This window comes from Rhinolophus hipposideros (genome assembly GCF_964194185.1).
Source record: "Rhinolophus hipposideros genome assembly, chromosome: 7".
Lineage (NCBI taxonomy): Eukaryota > Metazoa > Chordata > Mammalia > Chiroptera > Rhinolophidae > Rhinolophus > Rhinolophus hipposideros.
In genome coordinates, this window is record NC_138053.1 from 88,090,880 (window position 1) to 88,112,689 (window position 21,810).

Sequence of the window (21,810 nt, forward strand, 5' to 3'; positions counted from 1 at the left end):
ATTCCCCCACCTCAGGAGGATGCATGTGTTATAATTGAGAAACCTAAATGGACGTACCTTAATCACCCAAAGTCTATAGTTTAACTTAGTGTTGACTCTTCGTATTCTATGGGTTTCGATGAATGTCTCATTGCATCCATTCACATTACAGCACCAAGCAGGGTATTTCTACTGCACTAAAAATCCTCTGTGTTCTACCCATTTATCTCTCTCCACCCCAACTCCTCGTGATCACTGATATTTTGATTGGTTCCATAGTTTTCCCTTTTCCAGAAAATCATGTAGTTAAAATTATGCAGTATAAAGCCTTTCCAGATAGGTTTCTTTCACTTAGTCACATGCAGTTAAGTTTCCTCCATGCCTTTGCCTGACTCAAGAGCTCATTTCTTTTTACCATTCAATAATATTCCCTTGTCTTGTTTTGTACACCTGAAACTAATAAATAAATTAATTAATAAAAAAATAAAAAAATAAAAAAATAAAATAAAATAAAAAAAAAATAATAATAATAATATTCCCTTGTCTGGATGTACCAGTCTATTTATCCATTTACCTACTGAAGGACATCTTGGTAGCTTCCGAGTTTTGGTAATGATAATAAAGCTGCGGTAAACATCCATGTATAGGTTTTTGTGTGGAAAGAAGTTTGCACCTCCTTTCCCACTCCTTCATACCAAGCAGTACTATGGTGGGATCATATGGAAAGAGTTTTCTTAGTTTTCTAAGAAACTGAAAAATGGTCTTCCAAAGTGGCTGCACCATTTTGCATTCCCACCAGCAATGGATGAGAGTTCCTGTTGCTCCACATCCTTGCTAGCATTGGGTGTCATCAGTGTTCTTGACAACATGGGGACTCTAAAAGGGGCCACGTTAATAGGTGTATAGTTGTATTTCAATGTGCATTTCCATGATGATTCATATGTGAACGTCTTTTCATATTCTGATTGCCATTTATGTTTTCTTTGAGGAGGCCCGTTCACATTATAGAGAACAATCTGCTCTATTCAGTCTATCAATAAATGTTAATCTTATTCAGAAACAGTGTCACAGAAACACAGAGAATAATGTTTGATAAAATATCTGAACACCCCAAAATTAGAAACTGGTTGTGACCCAGTATTCTATCGTTTATCAGCCCATCAAGGTGATTCTCATGCACACCAAAGTTTGACAACCACCGCCCTATGTAATTCTAATGTGAATTCAGTTTAAGTAACATGGTTTCTCACAATTTGATTTATGTCATAGCATTCTTCAGTACTAATCTTATGGGCATGCACAAGCATGCAAGTGTGCATATGTACACACACATATGCATACACTCACACAACATCCTAATTGCCTAATAAATGAACTCCATCCACAATGGAATTTTGTGGCTGTTGTTTATAGGACTTGGCCCTCTCTATTCTCAGCTTAACCCTCTGAAAAACGTGTCACATTTTGGTCACAAATCCTCAAACAGACCATTTTGTTTCAATAGTTTTCTAATCCTGTTATGTCTCAATACCCTCTTCTAATTTTGTTCTACTTTACAAACAGCTATTTCCTTTTAAGTACTTTTCCAAATCTCACATTTGTGAAATATCCTCAACTTCTCAGGCAAATTTTAAATCTCCATCTCTTCTATCCTCTAAATGTATACATGCCTTAAATATAGTACTTATCATCATTAATCTTAAATACAATACCTGTTGCATTTTATTATGATGTATTTTACCTCTGTTAGATTGTAAAAATCTCAAGTCTAGGAATCAGGTCTATTTTATCTTTGGTTGTCACAGTATTCACAAATACACAGTAATTTTCCCAACACATGGAACTTGGTTAATAAAACTCCGTTAAACACCTGGATATTTTTTGCCCCTCATTTATCCACATAACTGCCCACCAAACTTATCTCTCACTCCACAATTCAATGATCACTAAATCATATATTTCCTATTTTCCCTAAAATATCCTATTTCTTCTGTTGTGTGTACTAAATGAGAGATTGTTTTCCAGCTGATCCATGCAGCACAGTATCACTCATTACTTGTATGCAGAAACTGTATCACTCATTACTTGTATGACAGTTGTACTTTCAAGAGAATCAAACTCTGGAGATGCTACTTTATTTATACCTCTAATGAGTCTAAAATAGTCTCCTGTCACTAGAGCTCACAAAATAAACAGCCGGATGTTGTTGCATTGATATAAATATTGGCCGCAGCTCTCTGTTTCATTTTTTCTATATATATAGATTATGTACGTAACTCAGTCCAGACATTGATATTTACATATTCTTTTGTAAACATACTGTTTATCCATTGATTTTTTTCTTCTTTTCTTTTTTTTCCTCAGTCCACCTTCAAATACATTAAAAAATTAGGATACACAGATTTCAATTCAGTCCAATTATTAACTTCAGATAGTGGATGTTAAATTTAGATTTTATGAACTCGTTCCTTGTTGCCTTTTAATCTGAAATAAATTTTTGTTCGCAGCTGTGTCTAACGATACAAAGCATATTACGGAAGAGTGGGTGGTTTTAAGTCCCTTCAGATTCCATGCATTATTTTGCTATTGTCAACATGCTTATTTTGATACATGAAACTTGTCTTCCACAATATGTTCATATTAGCAAGCAGAAGCATCCTAATTGGCACTTTTTCTGTGCACACAAAGGGAATAGCACACCAAGAAATTGGTTTTGCTTTAACAAGTGATTAACAATAATATAAAATACCTCTGATATGTTTATTTATACATGTATTTATCAGTGTATTAGTTACCTGTCATGTAACAGATTGCTAGAAAATGATGTCCAAAAATAATTTAATTTGTTCTAAAATTTACAAGACATGTATTGACCCATGTACTTGAAAAGTTCATAGGTAAATTAAGCTTCAGGCTTGATTTGATCATGTCTCTATCTCCATTTCTGTGCGATTTATCCTTTTCTGCATTGCTTTTTATCTCATCTTTTGCTTTCTTGTTGCTATAGTGTAGTAACAAGCAATAAGTACTACGTTAACTTGTAATATATTAACAGGATGGATGCCACCTTAAATTTAGCATATATTCATTCACTTTCAAGGTGCAATAAAGTGTCACTTTGAATAACCATTAAAAATGTTGCTCCAATCAGTTCATTTTTTAAGCTAACCTCCATTTGCTGTCTTTAAAAATTGTATCTAATACATGAAATGTACCCATAATTGGATTTATTATTATGGCAAAGGTGTGGGTTTTCCACTTTGACTCAGGACAATCAAAACCCATCCTTTTATCTTCATCTGCAGTCAATTCCATTCAAACCCCTTGGGTTCTACACATGAGGAGGAATTCAGTGAGGCTATTATAGTATCTATTACATTCTATTATTATTTTTTTGCTCATATAATATGTGGATACATTTGACCCCTTTACACAGGCACTGTACCTACCTTAGTATCAAATTCTAGACGAATTAGAACAAATATGTTTATTCAAAAAACAAACTTTAATAACGAAAGCAAATATATATATATATATATATATATATATATATATATATATATATATATATATATATATATCACTGCTAGGTATTTATAGTTTTCCTCTCTCCTCAAATTTTACATACCTTTTCCAATATCCTTACATGTATCAGGTAATCTTGCTTCTCTCATGACGTATAAAATAGGAACAATCAGAAAAGGGTTTCTGCCGTTTCCTGCCATCATATTTACCAACCTAACTATTATTAAGGTCATTAGTCCCCATATATCTGCTTCCTTTTGGTTCCTGTGAATCAATTCTCCACACCATGTTTATACCTCCTCTCTATGTGTGCCCTGAACCCTGTGTTTCCTTGCTCACTGAGACATTGCACCGTCAATTATTTTCATCTTTCCTATATTTTCCTTTTCCTCTATTTGATACATACTCCCCTGTCCTCATTAAGAAATAAGCTTTATTTCTTATCTGAAAATAACATTGACTCAAGCAATCAAAAACTGAAAACCTACCTTGATCTAGTGTTTCCCCCCTGATATAACTCTATTATTCTGTTCCTTTGAGTGAACAATTCCTTGAAAGAGTTACCTATACAGGCATGCATAGCTTATGATGGGGATACATTCTAACAAATATGTTGTTAGGCTGTTTTGTTGTTGTGCGAACATCAGAGTGCACTTACACAGCCCTGACGGTATAGCCTACTCCAAACCTATGCTATAACAGGGGTGAAACATTGTATACTCATAACTTCTATTCATCTTTTCTTACCGGTATTTGTTGAGTATTACAATTTTAATACAGTATTTTTTCCCTTTCTTTCTTTAAATGTGTATACTTTTTTTTTTTTTTTTTTGGGCACCCTCTGTATTTATAGCCTACTGTTCTGTAGAGGAAAAAAATAATTTTCCCTTCTGGGTTCATGGCTGAGAAATATCTGTAATAAAAGATTAATAGAAAAAAAACAAAGAGAAGTTTACTACCATGTACACCTCCTGTATACATGGGAGAGACCCAGGAAAACTGAGTAACTCACCAAAATGGCTAAAGCCACCAAGATAAATACCATCTTCTGCTGAAAGACAAAAGATGTTATGGGTTAGGGGAGTCAGTTACTGCCGGTTACCAGGAAAAGCACAGTAAAGGAGGGTAAGGTTATTATATAGATTTTAGTAATTGTGTAGATTTCAATAATTGCCTTCTGCGCTGATAAGAGTTTCTAGAAATATGGTCATCAACCCCCTTCCTTTCTTGTACAGCAAAGGAGACACCATTACAAATGAATATTTCCATTACAAATGTTAATATCTTTTGTAAAGGGTAACATCTACTTGGTTTTCAGGGATTCTCCCATGTCTGTTGTTTCTTAAAATTAGTAAACTTAAAATAATGCTTGTGAAAAATAGGCATATTGTAGGGTGACAGATTCTGTTCCCCTATAGCCCCTAGGCTATAAACCTGTAGAACATGTGACATTACTGAATACTGTAGGCAATTGTTATACAACAGTATTTGCATTGTAATGCATTGTAAATTATGATGTTAGGACAGCTAAGATGTCACTAGATAATAGAGGTTTTTCAGCTATATTATAATCTTGTAAGACCACCATCCTATATGTGGTCTTACTGAAGTGGTGCCTTGCAATGCTCCACTGTATTCACAGCCAGCACTCTCTCCCTATGCTCTTTAAAATCCACTCTAAAAAGACTCTGGTCTTCATTCCTTCACCAAAATAACTTTTGTCCTCCATATTGCAAAATCTAACATAATTTAATTCTTCCATTTGCTCAACAAAGCAGCAATATTTGGCACAATTGACAATTTCAAGAAACTTTCTTTCTTTGGCTTAAGGACACAATGTTCTCTAGATTCTTTTTATCTCTCACTCATTCATCAATCTCATATGATGCTAAATTCTTCTCCATCTCTCTGATCTTTCAATTTCCTGATTTTCAGAACTCAGACTGGTCTGGAGTAATTGTCCAAGTAATTTCATCCAGTTTAGTGGGTTTCTATAGTACCTACCGCTAGATAACTCTAAAATTTAAATACACAGAAGTTTGCTTACTCTTTTCCTGAAGTGTGTATTAACCACCCTAATAGCGCCTCTTGGAGGTCTCAAACTCAAAATGCCCCAAATAAATATTTTCCTTAAAATCCAATTTTTGTATCACTGTGCTCCTCCAGAGGTTTTATCCATGTCAGTAGTGGTGGCTATGGTCTTCAGATTGCTCATGTAAATCATTCAGAGTCATATTTGGATCCTCTTCTTGCGTGCTCCACATGCAATTTATCAGAAACTTCTGTAAGCTATACTTTTAAAATTAGCCATAAATCAACCAGTTCATACCATTTCCATCACTCCCACCCCTGTCCAAACAACCATCACCTCCAATTGGAGTTTCTCAGTAGCTTCCTAAATAATTTTTGGACTTAACCATAGCCTCCTTTAATCTATTATCCCAAGAACTGCTAGAATGTTCCTTTTAAATCATAAGTGATACCATGTAGTGCTCTTTTAAGATAAACTACTCCCAAATAAATTAAGGTTATAAAATATAACACTCATAATGGGTGTACCAAGATACACACACACACACACACACACACACACACACACGTGCGCACACCATGCCAAACAAAGGGTGAAGGTAAGGAATATCTTGTCTTCTCTTTAATTCTTGCATATGAATCTGAACATAATTTAGAGATTTATTTTCATATAAATGTTTTCATTATATACACTTTTCCGTTTTTATTTCTATGCTCATAAAATGTATTGATTTATATCTAATTTTCATTATATTATCAATAAAGTCCTTACATTATCTTAGTAGGAAGTGATGCATAATATTTTAAAATCGGGAGTAAGAGAGATTTTATTTAAATTCTGTTTCTGTTTGTTACAAGCAGCTGGAACTTGATCAAGCTATTTAACAAAATATTATGTATTTTCTTATCTGTAACAATGGATTTCAGTGAGGATTAAATGAAGTATCTTAACCTAGTATCTGGCACATGGTGACATAATAAATGTCAGCTCTTGTCATTATCAAAAATGTGGCTAAAATATATGCTAAGTCAATTTTGGTAATTACTTGATATATCTTCATAGGGCTTAAAGAAAAAAATACACTTTGGAAACCGTTAGAAAATAGCATACTGATGAAAAAGTTGAAAACAAAATTTTATATATAATTACAAACTCTTCCAGAACCTCTGTAAAACATATAAAGAAAATGTTTTTACAATTGAACTAGTTTTGAAATGCATCATTAAGCTCACTCTCTTAGCTATGATTTTTTTTTTCCTGGAAAACTTAATTGATGCCCATAAACAACTAACCATATGCTAATAAATAATAGCATCCTCTTAAAAATGTATGAATGTTCTAGTCTCCTTGAATAACTGACTTTTTTTTTAATAGGTAATATTGACAAGTACTGAAATGTACAGATCTTGTACATTTCAATGGGTTTTACAAATGCGCACTCCCTGTGTAATCACATACCTATCAAAGTCTAGGATGTTCCCATAGCTTTGGAGAGGTTCTCCAGTACAGTCAATCCACTTACTTGTCACCACTCAGGTGGCAATATTGTGACTTATTTCACCTTAATTGTTGACACTGCTAGAATTTCATATAAATGGAATCACAAAGTAGATATGATTTGAGACATACAGTATATACACTCCGGCTGCTTTTGAGCATTGTTAAATATTTGTATTTATCCCTATTCTCACTAACAGTAGTTTATTTTTATATATAAATAATGTTGCATTGTGAATATAGCATAATGTATTTACCTATTTCCCTGTTGATGAGCATTTGCTTCATTTCCTGTTTAGAGCTATTATTTATAAAGCTGTTATACCTACTTGTAAACAAGTATTTATATTTTTTTTTCATTTTTCTGCATAAATGCTTACCAATTGAATGTTTCCAACAAGATAACCGCATGTTTAACTTTATGAGAAACAGTCAGTCTGATTTTCCAATGTAGTTGTAACATTTTATTAAAATGTGAAAAATCTGGTCTCTGTAGCTCATCAGTTGGAGTTGATAACCTCTTTAATTTTAGCCATTTTTTGAGAGTACAGAATTGCATTGTGATTTTAATTTACATATCTTTAAATGACAAAAGATGCTAAGTACTTTTTCATATTCAAATTTCTCATGTGTATATAGTCCTCTGTCATCTTACTTGACCTCTTTGTTTAGAGTTTATTTCTTATAATTAAATATTATAAATTTTACATATTTAGACATGCATTTTTATAAATTTGCACATACGTTCTTTGAGATATAGTTCTATATCTATATTTATACCTATAGATATTCCTGTTCAGAGGCACACTATTTTTTTATTTAATTGTATTTGAAGGACATTTTTATCATAAGTTGAAATTATCTATTTTTATTTTGTAATGAGTGATCCCTGTGTCTTGCCTATAAAATCTTTCCCTACCCAGATTGTGATTGTTTTCTAATAGCTTCGTATTTTTCATTCTTAAGATTAGGTTTAACCCCCATCTGGAATTGTTGCTTGTGTCTGAGTGACATAGGGACGAAAGTAGATAATTTTCCTGTATAGATGTCATTTTTGTTTCTAAACATTCTCATTCTTGTTTGAATTGTTTTTGCAAACTAGTCAAAAATCAATTGGCCATATTTACCTGTTACAACTTTTTTGACACTCTTTCATTGATTCTTTCATGTTTCATTGATTTTCTCATCTACATTTATTCCAATGGTACATTATCTTCATTAATATAACTTTATAGAGAATTTTGAAATCAGGTAGAAATAGATGTACAGCCATGGTCATCTTTTTCACAATTGACTTAGAATTCTTGATTTCTTTGCATCTCCTTATAAATTTTAGAAACAGCTTGCCAATTTCTATTCTTAAAAAAAAAAAAAAATCTATTGAGATTTGGATTGGCTTTGGATTGAAATCTATAGATTATTTTAGGGAGAAGTGGCATTTTAACAAGGTCTAATCTTCCAATCCATGAATATGGTATATTCTCCATTTATTTAATTGTCCCTTGATTTCTCTCAGCAATATATTACAGTTTTTATGTATAAATGTTATACATCTTTTTGTAAAATTAATCTCCATGTATTTTGTGAATTTTTAGTACGTTATACATGATTATTTTTCAGTTTTATACCAATCACTCTTAACTAAAGCTCTATTTTTATCATGTTTTACTATTGTTTAATCTAATGTCATTATTTACATTACAATTAATGTGTAAACCAAGTGGTACTATTTCCTGGCTCCTAATTAATAATCTCAGAATACATCACTTTTTTTTTTAAGTCAGATTTATTGAGGAATAATTTACATTGTAAAAATCACCATTTGTTAAGTGTAAATTTTGATAAATTTTGTAGAGGCATTTGATCACAGAAGCACTGTCGCTATCATTATATAGCCTAATTGTGTCACCTAAGAATGTCCTTTTTGAAATGTTTTCCCTTCTCCTACTGCTAATTCCTAGAAACTGCTGGTCTGATTTCTGAGTCTATAATTTTGTCTTTTCCAGATGTAATGAAAATGGAAGGTAGATATCTAGATTCTTTTGACAGGCACTTTTCATGTAGCATATGTTTTGATATGTCAATGCCATTATATTAATGAGTAATTACTTGTTATGATTCCCTTTTATGTATATATACAACATTTTGTTAAATAAGTTGATGAAAATATGGCTTGTTTCTAGTTTTTATATATGCTAAATAAAGCTTCCATTAATATTTGCAATCAAGTTTCATGAGGGTTTTATATGGGTTTGCAATCGAGTTTTATATGGGTTTTAATTTAATTTATTTTGGGCAAATAGGCAAGGATGGTAAATACTAAAAAGTTTTTATTATTTATTATTGTATCTTTTTTTTGGCTTAAAAATTAAAACCTGAGTTCCATATACAAGATTTTAAAATACAAGTAAAATTAGAAAAAACTAACAGTACTTCAAAATAAATATATTGTGTGGAAAGTTTGTTTCATTTATCACTTATATGCAAAACTCATGTTTATATATTTATTTAAGTAAATAGTGGAAACCTATTCATTCATAAACAAAATATTAGTCAAGCATTTAAAATGTTCTAGCTTCTGTCCACAATAACTATTGACAGGAATGTGGACTGATTTGGTTTGTAAATATTTGCCTGTAATGAAATCTTTATGTAGAAATCAAAGAAACATATAATCCAAAATACAATTTATAATCACATTCTTATATGTATGGGTATCCATTGAACTTAGATGACTATAAATGAGATTATTTTATTAAATTTATAACCACTGAAATTTACTATTAAATTCATAACCACTGCAAAACTACTGCATTTTAAGTGAATTTTCTAAAGGAAAAGAATGAAACCACATTTCGAGTAAAATAATCTACATTTTATGTGCAATAAATTTTAATCTATATATATGCAAATAAATTACACCAATCTATGTTTATAAATTAGATTACACTAATCTATGTATAATTATTTAATACCAACTTAGAATATGAATATTTAGATGACAATCCTAGAGAAATCCATACTAAACTGTGATACATATACTAATGAACATGATTTAGATTTTTAGGATGGCACACATTTACATAATAAGGGTTTTGGGGTTAAGTTGAATTAAACACGTAAGTCATGATTAAAAGAACATATTTTAAAAATCTTAACATATAGTTTGTTGCTCCATTTTATATCGATAGTGAGAAACCTACAGGAGTGACATATTTTATTGTCCTGTGTTCTCTAGAGCCCATCACAGTGGCATGCACATATCAGACTTTTCAAATGAACTCATTGGATAAAACGGATTGGTTCTCAAGTATAGAGGACCCTCTAAATATTGTATCATCAAGCTTGTGTTTGCTCTGGAATACCACTTTCACTTCATCGCCATCTCCATTGGGGCGCTCTACTGATGTGAACTCCTGTTGCATTGCTATTGTGTAAAACATGGATGATTTTTTATATAGTAGAGTTTGTGCTAGAAATTACATGTATAGGACTGTCAGAATGACATATATTTGGTTTTTATTTTCAGAACGTGTTAAAATGTGCATGCGGCTCTCTCCCAGGCTCTATTTTTAAAGCTTTCTTAATTGTTTTTCAAAAATGCAGTTTGGCAAATGAAATAATTCATATGCCATCGTACAGGTTAAATAATTAAGACATAGAAATAACAAATAACTTTCCAAAGTTCAGGTTCCAAAACAGTTCTGGAAAGGGGCTCATAAAAAGCTTGTCTGATTCCATTTTATTTGATTTACTTTGCCATTGAAAGGACTGAAAACTGATATCCTAGAAAGGAAGAATGAAAATAATCATAATAATTAAAGAAACGTTGCATTAAGAATTTCAGGGACATTGTCAAAATTTTGCCATAGCAAAATGCTTCTCATACACACGGATATGTTCATATTTTATAGGTAAATTGATTGACATTCAAAGGGTAAAATACAAGCCCAAGCGCTACGGTAAATAATAAATAGAAACCCAAAGGAACTTGCCAATTCACTAATCCAGATTTAGCTAATTTTATTATTGAACAGATAACATTAGAACGCACGCAGTTAGGCTACAAGTATCTGTAAAGTTATTGTGGGTTTTTTGCTCTAATCATCTGGATTAAAGGTAGTTTTGATACATCATCCTACTGTTAGTACATGTTAGTACATAGTACAGTTTGCATCAGTAATAACACTAAGCTTGCTCTGACATTCTGTGCTTCATAACTCTTTATCAGTACCTCCGGTGGTTGCCCCAACAGTGCCTGACATACAGATTGCCAGCTGCATCCACAATATGGTTAGATTCAGTTCAGTTCCACCAAGGAACACATAATGGTAGTTAGGTCTACTGACCAATTGTTATTTGTCTGATCCCAAATGCTGTGCTTTTAATCATTAAGTTATGGAATGGTGACTGTACATTGAGGTGTAAAAGATATTGGATCAACATGAAGTGGGGTCTGTTTCCATCAAGAAGGATTGAGTTTCCTGTACACCGAACTAAGGTATAGGTGCAAGGTCATTCCAGTTCCAGAGGACAACATGAGCCAGAGAGAGGTGGGACAGTGAAGAGGTGATGGTTCAAACAGTCAGGTACTTAGTTGTTCTTTTTTTCTAGCCATTCCTAAAGGTGTAGTCTTTCCAGAATCCCCTCCTACAAAACATTTTTTTTTTTCTTTTTTATCTGATACACTAAGGTTGCTTCCAGACCTGCCTGCTCCCTTTTACTTCGGGACAGTTAAGGCTGATGATACCAATGATTAGAGTTAATAACAGTATTCTTGCCTCAGATTTCTAGAATAGATTGCCTTTGACTGCTCTGGAAAGTTGAATAAACACCTGGTTTAGAAGTATAAGAATACATGAAAAAAATCACGTATAATTGTTATAATAGAAGAGGTATATTTATATAGTGGCAATAGTAAGGCATGAGAAGGTAATCATAAACCTGGCTTTGCCAATATAAGTAATTTGAATTGGGTCAATATCAATTTTTTTTTAATTTACACAATGGCAATTAAGACTAAAAATATTATTTTTTGTATTAAAATATAAAATATCAAGTAATAGTCAATATTAGCTTGATAAATCATTATTGCATAAATAAGCAAATAAACCAGCATTTAACTAATTTTAATACAATGAATATGTTTATCTTTATAATATAAAATTGTTTAACATGGTAATGTATAGGCATCACATCTTTCATTCCATGTAAGCAAAAATAGTAATTAATATCAATATTAATTAGTATAAATGATGCTATTAACAGAAAATGTAGCTTTCAAGATTTATTTATACCTTTTTTCTATGTTAAAATAGTATTCAGTATTTTTATAACTTTTTAATTTTATATTTTTATAAAGTTTTCTGTATATTTAATGTATTTCTATAACTTTTTTGTATATATAATATAGCATTCAGTATTCAGTATAAAGATATTGCAAAGCTTAATAAACAAATTTTAAATTTTGCTATACTTAAGAGGAAGTGGTACTGAGAACATTATCCTCAATAATATATTATTCAGTTTTGCATTAAATTATTTAGGTTTATGTGTTGTTTGTTTTTCATCTTTACAAAATTTACTATACTTAAATAATGTCTTCTAAGACATTTCTAAAAATATTTTTTTATCAATGTTTCGTTTCTAAAATTGATCTACACTATGGTTATGCTATTATTTACTTATTTTCTTTATGGTATAAATACATCACAGTTATTGTGTCTATTCAGCTATTGTTGGATATTTGTATTTTTCTGTTGCAGTTTTTATTAATTGTACTGGTAGTATATGTGTTCAAGAGTTTTCCTAAAGGTATAAGCTAGGGAAATTGCTAGATCTTGGGCACAAGAATATAGAACTGAGCAAGCAAGGATGGAAAGACGTGGATTACTTCAATTTATAAACATCCCTATTGGTCTACATCTGATCCAGCATTTGGAGAAATCTTGTCGAATTTCTTAATACTGTATCAATCTGGCTGGTGGTAAATGGTAACTTATTTAGATTAACTTGCATTTCTTTAAATACTAATGATATTGAAAACTTTTTTCATGTATTGATTTGCCATTTATATATTTATTCTATTAAATATTTATTATTAATTTTACCCATTATTATATTGTGCTCGGTATTTTTTTCTTTTTGATTTAATACATTGTGTTATATATCACAGGTACAGAACCCTTGCCAGCAAATATATTCACTCATTTTGTGACTTTTTTTCCCTCTTTGTGGCATATTTGGAAGAACTAAAGTTGTATTTGAACATAATCAAATCTATCAGTGCTTCCTTTGTGGTTAGTGCGTTTTATTTTGAAATATTTCATGTACCTTAATATATTATATATAAATATTTTTCCAAGTTATGTGTAGTTTTGCCTCACCTATTTCCGTCCTTAATTATTTCAAATGTACATTTGTATATAGTGTAATGTGTGGCCCATTTTATTAATGATGATGATGATGTAGACAACAAGTTTTACTGAAACTATTTCTCCATCAATCCGTACTTTCCTCACTGATCTGCAGTAGCACCCTTACCATAAAATAAATATTCATATATAGTGGATCTGTGACTGGTTCTGTTTGATGTTTCTGTTTGTCTATCCCTTTGACATTGTCACATTGTCTTAAATTCTAACCGCATATAACAAGACTTGACAAATGGTAAAGCAAGTATTCTTTTTCATGCTCCTTCATAGAAGTCTGGATAATCTTTGTATTTATAAATCTTAGAATTAGCTTTCAATTTATTTGAACAATTCTCATTGAATTCGTATTAGATTACATTGAGTATATTCATCAATTTTGGGGGGATAGCTTATTTATGATATTTTGTCTTCAAACAATATAGGTGATATAGTTCAATTTTTTCAGACCTTCTTTAATGAAATTCAAAAAGTATTCTGCATATAAGTCCTTCACCTACTCCGTTAGAACAGATTTATTTCTAGGTTTCTTTCCTTCTTTCCCTCTTTTCTTCCTTTCTTCCTTTAATGCTGAACTAAATGAGCATTCCTGAAACTAAATTGATGAAGATAGACTATTTTACATATCAGTGGAGTAAGTTTGCTATTAATATTTTAGGCTATTGATACCTTATATCTTTCATGAGTGGGAGTGTCTGATATTGATGGAAAAGTTTTACAGAGCACATAAAACAAGTCATATTTTCTCCTCCCTGTTTTCTAGGAAAAGGATGTATAAAAATGAAAATAAGTTTTTAAGTAATATCCTCTAGGCCTGAATTTTTTATCTTTGAAATTACTTTTTTAGCCTAAATATTGATTTTCTTTTGTTATAGTGCTACTCAGATTTTCCATTTCTTTTAGAGCCACCTATGACACTTTTTAATCAATCAATTTTCTTACTATTTTCAGTATCTTCTGTGTATGTATTTATAAACCTTTCCTCTAATATGGTTAGTTTTTGCCTTCTTATTTTCTGCTTTGATCAGTTAATAAATGTGTCTTGATTTGGTCTTTTATATTAGTTCATTTTAAAGGTATTAGTCTGTTGTTTTAATGTTGGATTTATTTAGATAATGACAGGAACATCAGCAATAAAAAAAGAGATCTAACTTTTCCATTACGAATCTGAATTTATAGCTTTAACATGTAAAATAAACCAAATATTTGCCTTTTCGTTATATCTCAGAATTAATAAATTTATTAATAAAATAGGAAGACTGTGTTTAAAACATATTTTAAAGTATTAACTGTAATATTCTGATATTTACCAGTTATGTGTGCATTCCATACTAAGTTCTATTTTAAGTTATTCATTTTTCCTAAGTGTGATATCACATAGTGCATATATTCTCCCATAAGAAGGAAATGAGATTTGTGTAAAGAATTTTTCTTTTCATGTTCTCCAAGTTTATTTAGATTTGAAACCTTGAAGTTTTTAATGATTATGTTATTTCATTTTACCAACTGCTGTGCTTTTCTTAGGTTAATGATGCCACCAGTTGTTCATCCCTTAGATTCTGACAACATACAATGAATTCTGACAACTTTCTCTCACTCCAGTTCCTGAATAACATGTAATTTCCTTGATATGACAAAAAATATCATTTTAGCATTCATGTCATGCTTTGGTGTTCAGTTTTCATTTTCTGTAAGTTAATGAGTTTAGTAAAGATTGCTTTCATAAAGTTGTATTTTGCCAAAAGTCCTACTGTAGCATATGGAGCTAGTAACAAGCTGTAGTGTTACGGAGATTTCTTTTAAACCAAGCCTTGAAAGTGTGCAGGGAAATACTAAATACCTCCCTGTGTGTTTTGCAGACAATCCTGGTTTGCTGAGCCATGTCACAGTGGGCATTAGAGTTCTGGATGTCAATGACAATCCACCCGAACTTGCGAGGGAATATGATATTGTTGTCTGTGAAAATTCTAAGCCTGGCCAGGTAAGTTCATTGCCGTTGTCATCTCTTTTAATGGAACACACACACACACACACACACACACACACACACACAATGCAAAACAAGCAGCTCTATATCTATTATTCTTAGATGTTATCCTTAAAATCCCAAGTTGTTTGGTTCTCTGTAAAGCTAAAGCTTTATTTTAAGTACCAAATAGATTTTTTTGAGAACCATAGAAAATAAATTTTCTTCAGATCCCAAATGTAATTCAAAAACTAACTCAGCCATGCATGCATTCATCATACCAATAAAATTATATTGAATGTTTTGTGTGCAGCCCTTTAGAAAATGAAGAGGAAACAGGGAACTTTCCTGTCCTATTGGAACTTTAAGATTAGATTGGGGAGTAGAGATTGGTTCATCTATTTTGGAGGGCCTGAGGGAATGACATGTGACAAGAGTAATGACCGAGTGATACTGGAACTAAAACATGATTAGGTTTCATAATGTGAAGCATGCTTATGTATTAAGGCAGTGGGGAGAGTGAAGGGAAGAGAGAAGAGCTTGAAAATTAGACATGAATCTGGCTGTATCACGGCAGCTAGTTGAAGGAGCATGGAAATTCTGAAGGAAGGCCAGTGAGGCTTGGGCACAGAAAACAAGAGGGAGCTTGAAAGGGAAGTGCATTTGTCATCTCTGCTACATAACAATTTACACAAATTTAGTAGCTTCAAACAACACTTATCGTTTTACAGTTTCCGTGGGTCAGATATCTGTTCATGGCTGACCTGAGTCTTTGGAGTGGTCTCTGAAGACTCTACTCAAGGTATCAGTCAGGGCTGTGTTCTTACCTGGGGTTTGGGGATCTCTTCCATGCTCACATGGTGCTGGCAGCATTCCTTCACTTTCAACTGTAGTGCTGAGAGCTTTAGGATTTTCCTCAGCTCTTCAAGGTTCCCCCCATAGTTCTGAGGTGCCACTCACAGTTGGGTTCTCCCATTGTGGACACTTACTTCACCAAACAAGTAAGAAGTGTCTCTCTGGTAAGTCAGCTAGTATACAATTTTATAAAATGTAATGCAATCAGATGTGTGATGTATCAATATTTTTGCCATATTCTATTGATCAGCAGCAAGACACAAGTGACATCTACACTTAAGAGGAAGAGCTTACACCAAGTCATGCTTTCCATGACTGTCACCTCAAAGTCTGTCGTTGACAGATGAATCTAGAGATGTAAACGTGGTTTAGGTCCAGCTGTGTGAGATAGTTCCTTTCACTGTCTGGTAAACCAGAATGAAGATATCCCAAATCACTTTGAAACACTTTGAAGAAGCTTGTGGTGACATTATAGTCCTAAGAAACGCTGCCTTGTATATTTGTGTATGAGGAACAATCAATAGTGGCTTACTAGTGTAATAATTTCTTATGTGTTTTAAATATAAGTAGCGGAGGTATTTATGTGTACATAAATGGAGGATATTTTTTACATGAAATTTTCTTATGTTCATTATACACAAGAAAAATAGAAAACATGAATAAGGGCAAAGTTGATGAAAATTATGTATTTAAGTAGTTACAGGTTATATGCTTTATTCTCTTAATCAACATGTTAAGGTAATCACTTCAGGTACTTAAGAATTTTCCTATATCGATATTTTAAAAGCAGTAAAGAATTTTATGGTACAGATATATAATGATTTACTTACTAAATCCTCTTTCAAGTCTTACAGAAATGGATGCAGACAACCCCCAATTTTTTTCTTAACATACATTATAAAAGTACAATTGGTGAAAAAATGTAAAAATTCAAATTTAAATTTAGATTTTTTAAAATACAGCAACTGAATGTGGGATCTCATTTCTTAGTAGTGATAGTAGATCAGATATAGCTAAAGAAAAAATAAGTGAATCACAAAATAGATCAGAATAATATATCCACATTGAAGCATGGAAAAAGAAAAATATATAAATAAAAATATGGAACTCATATAGACATGAAGGTCTGACATACAAGTTATTCAATTCTTAAAGGCATATCGAAGAAGAGTTTGGCAGAAGTAATATTTGAGGACATGATATTTTATTTTTTTCAAACTGATGGTAAGCATCAACTCACATATTTAAGAAGAATAGAGAATGCATAAACAAAAAACTAAGTGACTGAATACAAAGATAATTTCACCTAGATGGCTTGAAATAAAATTTCAGAACTAAAATAAGATGACTAAAACAGCAAGAGAAAAAACATGTTTAGGAAAAAAATGGATCTAGCATGAGTCAAAGATTTCCTAGACGTGATATCAAAAGCATGATCAATAAAAGAAGAAAAAAAGGTAAATTCAAATTGATCAAAATCAAAAATTTTTGTTTTGTGAAAGACCCTGCTAAGAAGATGAGAAGACAAACCACAAAGTGGGAGAAGATATTTGCAAACCCAAATCATATATCCAATAAAAGGTTAGTATCTAGAATATAAAAAAATAATATTCAAAACTCAACATTGAAAAAAAACCATTAAAAATTGGCAAAATACATGAGCAGACATGGCATTGGGAGATCAAAAGTAAGGAAGGAAACAAATGAAGCTAAAATATTAGAACTTTGATTTTGAGGATTTAGATAAACTCTTTATAATAGATGCAATGTGTTAAGAATATATGCTAGAATTTTTACTTTAATAGAAGTTGTACAAGTCCATGCAACTAATTAACTTAAATTTGAATTGACACTTAATTCTAAAGAAGTTGGAGTTTAAATTTATATTTCTTTAATTTTTTTTACCTTAATTGTGTGTTATCAAAATGTTCTTTCACTTTAAAATAATTCACACACAGTATTATGGTGTGTGATTTTTATCCTGCTGTATTATGATTTATGGTACATAAACAAAGGGAATAAAAAGTGTTTTATATAGAACCGATCTTCAAGGATTCTAGAACTGCACACTTAAAACTAAAATATAATCCTGATAAAATATGAAATTTATAACTAGTATAATAGTTCCAAAATAATCGAGATAGTTGTGTGAAGTTTTAAAGCTTATAATTACATGAGGGTAAATGGGATCAATGTATGGTGATGGAAGTAGAACTGACTCTGGGTGATGAATGCACAATGTGATATACAGATGATGTATTACAGAATCGTACACCTGAAACCTTTGTAACTTTACTAACCATTGTCACCCCAATAAACTTTAATTAAAAAAAATAGAATGACAAAGTTTTGCATTTGACGTTGAAATACAATTTTTTCTTTCAACACGAAATAGGCATAATAACATACAAATTTTAGAACACAAAATTATATTATGTAGTTAGAGGGCACAGTGTTTTTTTAATCAAAAAATAATATAAAAGTAAATATAAAAAGTGGTAAAATAGCAAGCAAGGGAATAAAATAATGTAAATTTAAAGAAGTACATATTAATATTTATGTTAAAATCACCTAAATACTGAAATTAAATAAACTATTGTCAAAATGGAATAAAAATTAAACAATTAAGTGTTGTTTGTAAGAGGCGTATCACACATATAATAAAGAAAAATAGGTTGAAAGAAACATTTGGAAAACTATACCAAACAATTACTTGAATAACTACAATTACTTGAATAACATTTGGAAAACTATACCAAACAATTATACTTGAATAATTACTGTATATAATGTCACCCAATTACACTCACACACAAACTTTATCAAAGAGAACATTACTAGCTATAAACAGGCCCATTAATTGTGGTAAAAAAATATATATATATCAGTGCACCAGGTAGAAGTTACAATTTTAAATTTACATGTAGTTATTAAAATTGTCTCAAAATGAACAAAGCAAAAAATAGATAGAAATATAAAAAAAAAATAGACTATCCCTACTGGAGTTTTATATGTGCTTTTGCCAGAAAATGATAGAATAATCACTTAAAATTTTAGTAAGGATACTGAAAATTGAACACTTTAATTATGGTGCTAATTAACAACTTCACAGTTTAACACATAGGAGGTGTGATTAAAAACTACGGTAAATGTTTAAAATTAAAAATATATACAGTATATTTATATTGTATAATATAAGTATATAAGTATATATAAAAAGTATATTACAGTAAAAGACACATTGCCATCAGTATCCCTTAAAATATTCCACCTTATTTCAAACACACTTATCCCATCATTCTTGCCTCTTTCTGAACCTGTTCTCGAAGTACACTTTCCTGAGTGTCTTTACTTCATCTACCATCATGACAACACTCTGTGTCACATATCACTTCTGGTACAGCAATTCCTGTCAAATGAAAATATTACAGTGTGTCCTCATCGACCTTATTGACTGATCTGGCACGATATGACTTCTGGCTCTTCCACAAAGTCAAAGTGATTCAGAACATCGAGGCAGCCATGACAGCGCAACTAAAGACACTCACAAAAGAGGACTTCCATAACTGTTTCAGAAAGTGGCAAGAACGATGGGATAAGTGTGTTTGAAGTGAGGGAGAATCTTTTGAGGGGGATTAACGGCAATGTGTCTTACTGTAATTTTTTTAAATTTAAACCATTTTTTTTGTTTTGTTTTATTGCACTTCACATGTGTGACACATTTCAGGTGTTTTTCTTCATTTTTAGTTACAATAAATGAGTATATTCTTATAGAAAGTATTCAAAGTGTATTTCACACACTTTCTTAAGAAGTATTATGCATTCTTTCAAAATTTACACAAAACATTGACAAAGAATTTACTTTATGAAGGGCCACAAAGTAAGTTTTAATACTTTTCAAAGAATTGGCCTCATTATTTTTGTTCTGTGACAACAAAATAAAACTAAATATTAATTCAAAAATATTGCTAGGAAAAGAAATCCATTGAAAATGACGAAAGACACTTCTAAATAAGCTGAGTCAATGCAATAATAAAAATTTAAAATATTCAAATAAAATGCACTGTATCAAAAAAGGAGGTATCATTTTCCTACTCATTTGATGATAAAACAAAACTTTTAATATCAAAACCTGACAAGGATATAGTTTTTATTACCAATGTTCTCTCTTAAACATAGACAGATCTATCATAACTGAAATATTGCCAAAGAGAAATCCAGCAAAACTAGTACTTCAAAATGCAAAGGAAAATATTTAAAATCACTTTGATAGGTGAAAACAAAACATTTGATAGTGTTCAAAATCTGTTAATAATAATAATAGTAATAATAATAATAATAATAATAATAATAACCGTGATAATACTACTATACACTGGTAGATTTATGGATGAAATTAATACTTGTCCTAAATCTAAGCTCAATATAAATGGCATAAATATGTTTCTTATATTTATTTATATCACAAACAATTAGAAATAAAACTTAAACACTCTCTCATTTAATATTACATTAAGAGAATGAAATAGCTAGAATTAAATGTTACCTTTTTTATGTATCAGTTACCTGATCTGTCAATAATAGCCTTTAGTAAACATAGGTCCTTTTCCTTTCCCTCAATCTGTTTTTTGGTTTATAAGTTATTCAGAAAACTCAAAATTAGAAATATGATATAAAGAATAAAAAAATCCAAACGTAAGTTAATGATTGCATCAGCAATTTTTAGATTTTTTAAAGATAATTTATTTCTCTTTATAAATTTTATATAAATAAATACATTTATTCTTTAAAATAATTTGAAAACTTCAGGGATAAATTATGATCTTATATTAGGAATACTGTACACTTGCTAGTCCATAGCCACCTTTGTTAGATGAAATCACTGAAAATCTGGGCAAATGATTCTCAGCCCTTGCCTTGCATCAATTAATATTTCTCCTATTGATGTGAATGTCGACTCCCAAATCTAGATTGCTAGTTTCAATTTTCTGGATTGATCTCTCTTCATATTGGCCTATGACCTTGACTTTCTGTTGACCTCTCCTATTGTCCACTTCTTGCTCATGTGAACATTCATTCAGGCATTCTCCAGGCCTTGCCATCCTCTCAAAATCACAATGCTAGCTTGGTATCTTTTTTTACCATCTACATTGAACGCCTACATTCTGTAGCATTTCTAAGAAATGATTTTTGTGACACTGACAAGTGTTTTTTGGTTTGTTTGTTTGTTTGTTATCTCTAAAATGAATTAAATTATCATAATTTCAGGATCCTTCCAAACCTGAGATTTTTATGAGTATGTGACTAGATAATTATCAAATTTCTTTAAATATGGGTTATCTTATTCTCCTCATATTAAAAGCCATTCCATTTTTTTAGAGAGGGCTAAATTAGTGAAAAGCAGTTTATTTTTCTGTGGGTCTTGTTCACCATTTACATATTCTTTCTCTTTTCTTCATATAAGAGTTACTGTTTTCATAAAGTAATCACTAGACTTAGCATTCCTAAGTTCCAAAGTACTTTGA

The 21,810-nt window shown here is 31.1% G+C and overlaps 1 protein-coding gene across 3 annotated transcripts in view; it reads left to right on the plus strand.

Annotated features, from left to right (window-relative positions):
* Positions 1–21,810, plus strand: part of CDH18 (cadherin 18) — an 870,012-nt gene that overhangs the window by 816,992 nt on the left and 31,210 nt on the right. For all 3 annotated transcript variants that reach the window (XM_081054270.1, XM_081054271.1, XM_081054269.1), the window contains one exon: positions 15,324–15,445. In XM_081054270.1, the coding sequence (XP_080910396.1) occupies positions 15,324–15,445 (122 nt within the window). The remainder of the gene's footprint in view (positions 1–15,323; positions 15,446–21,810) is intronic.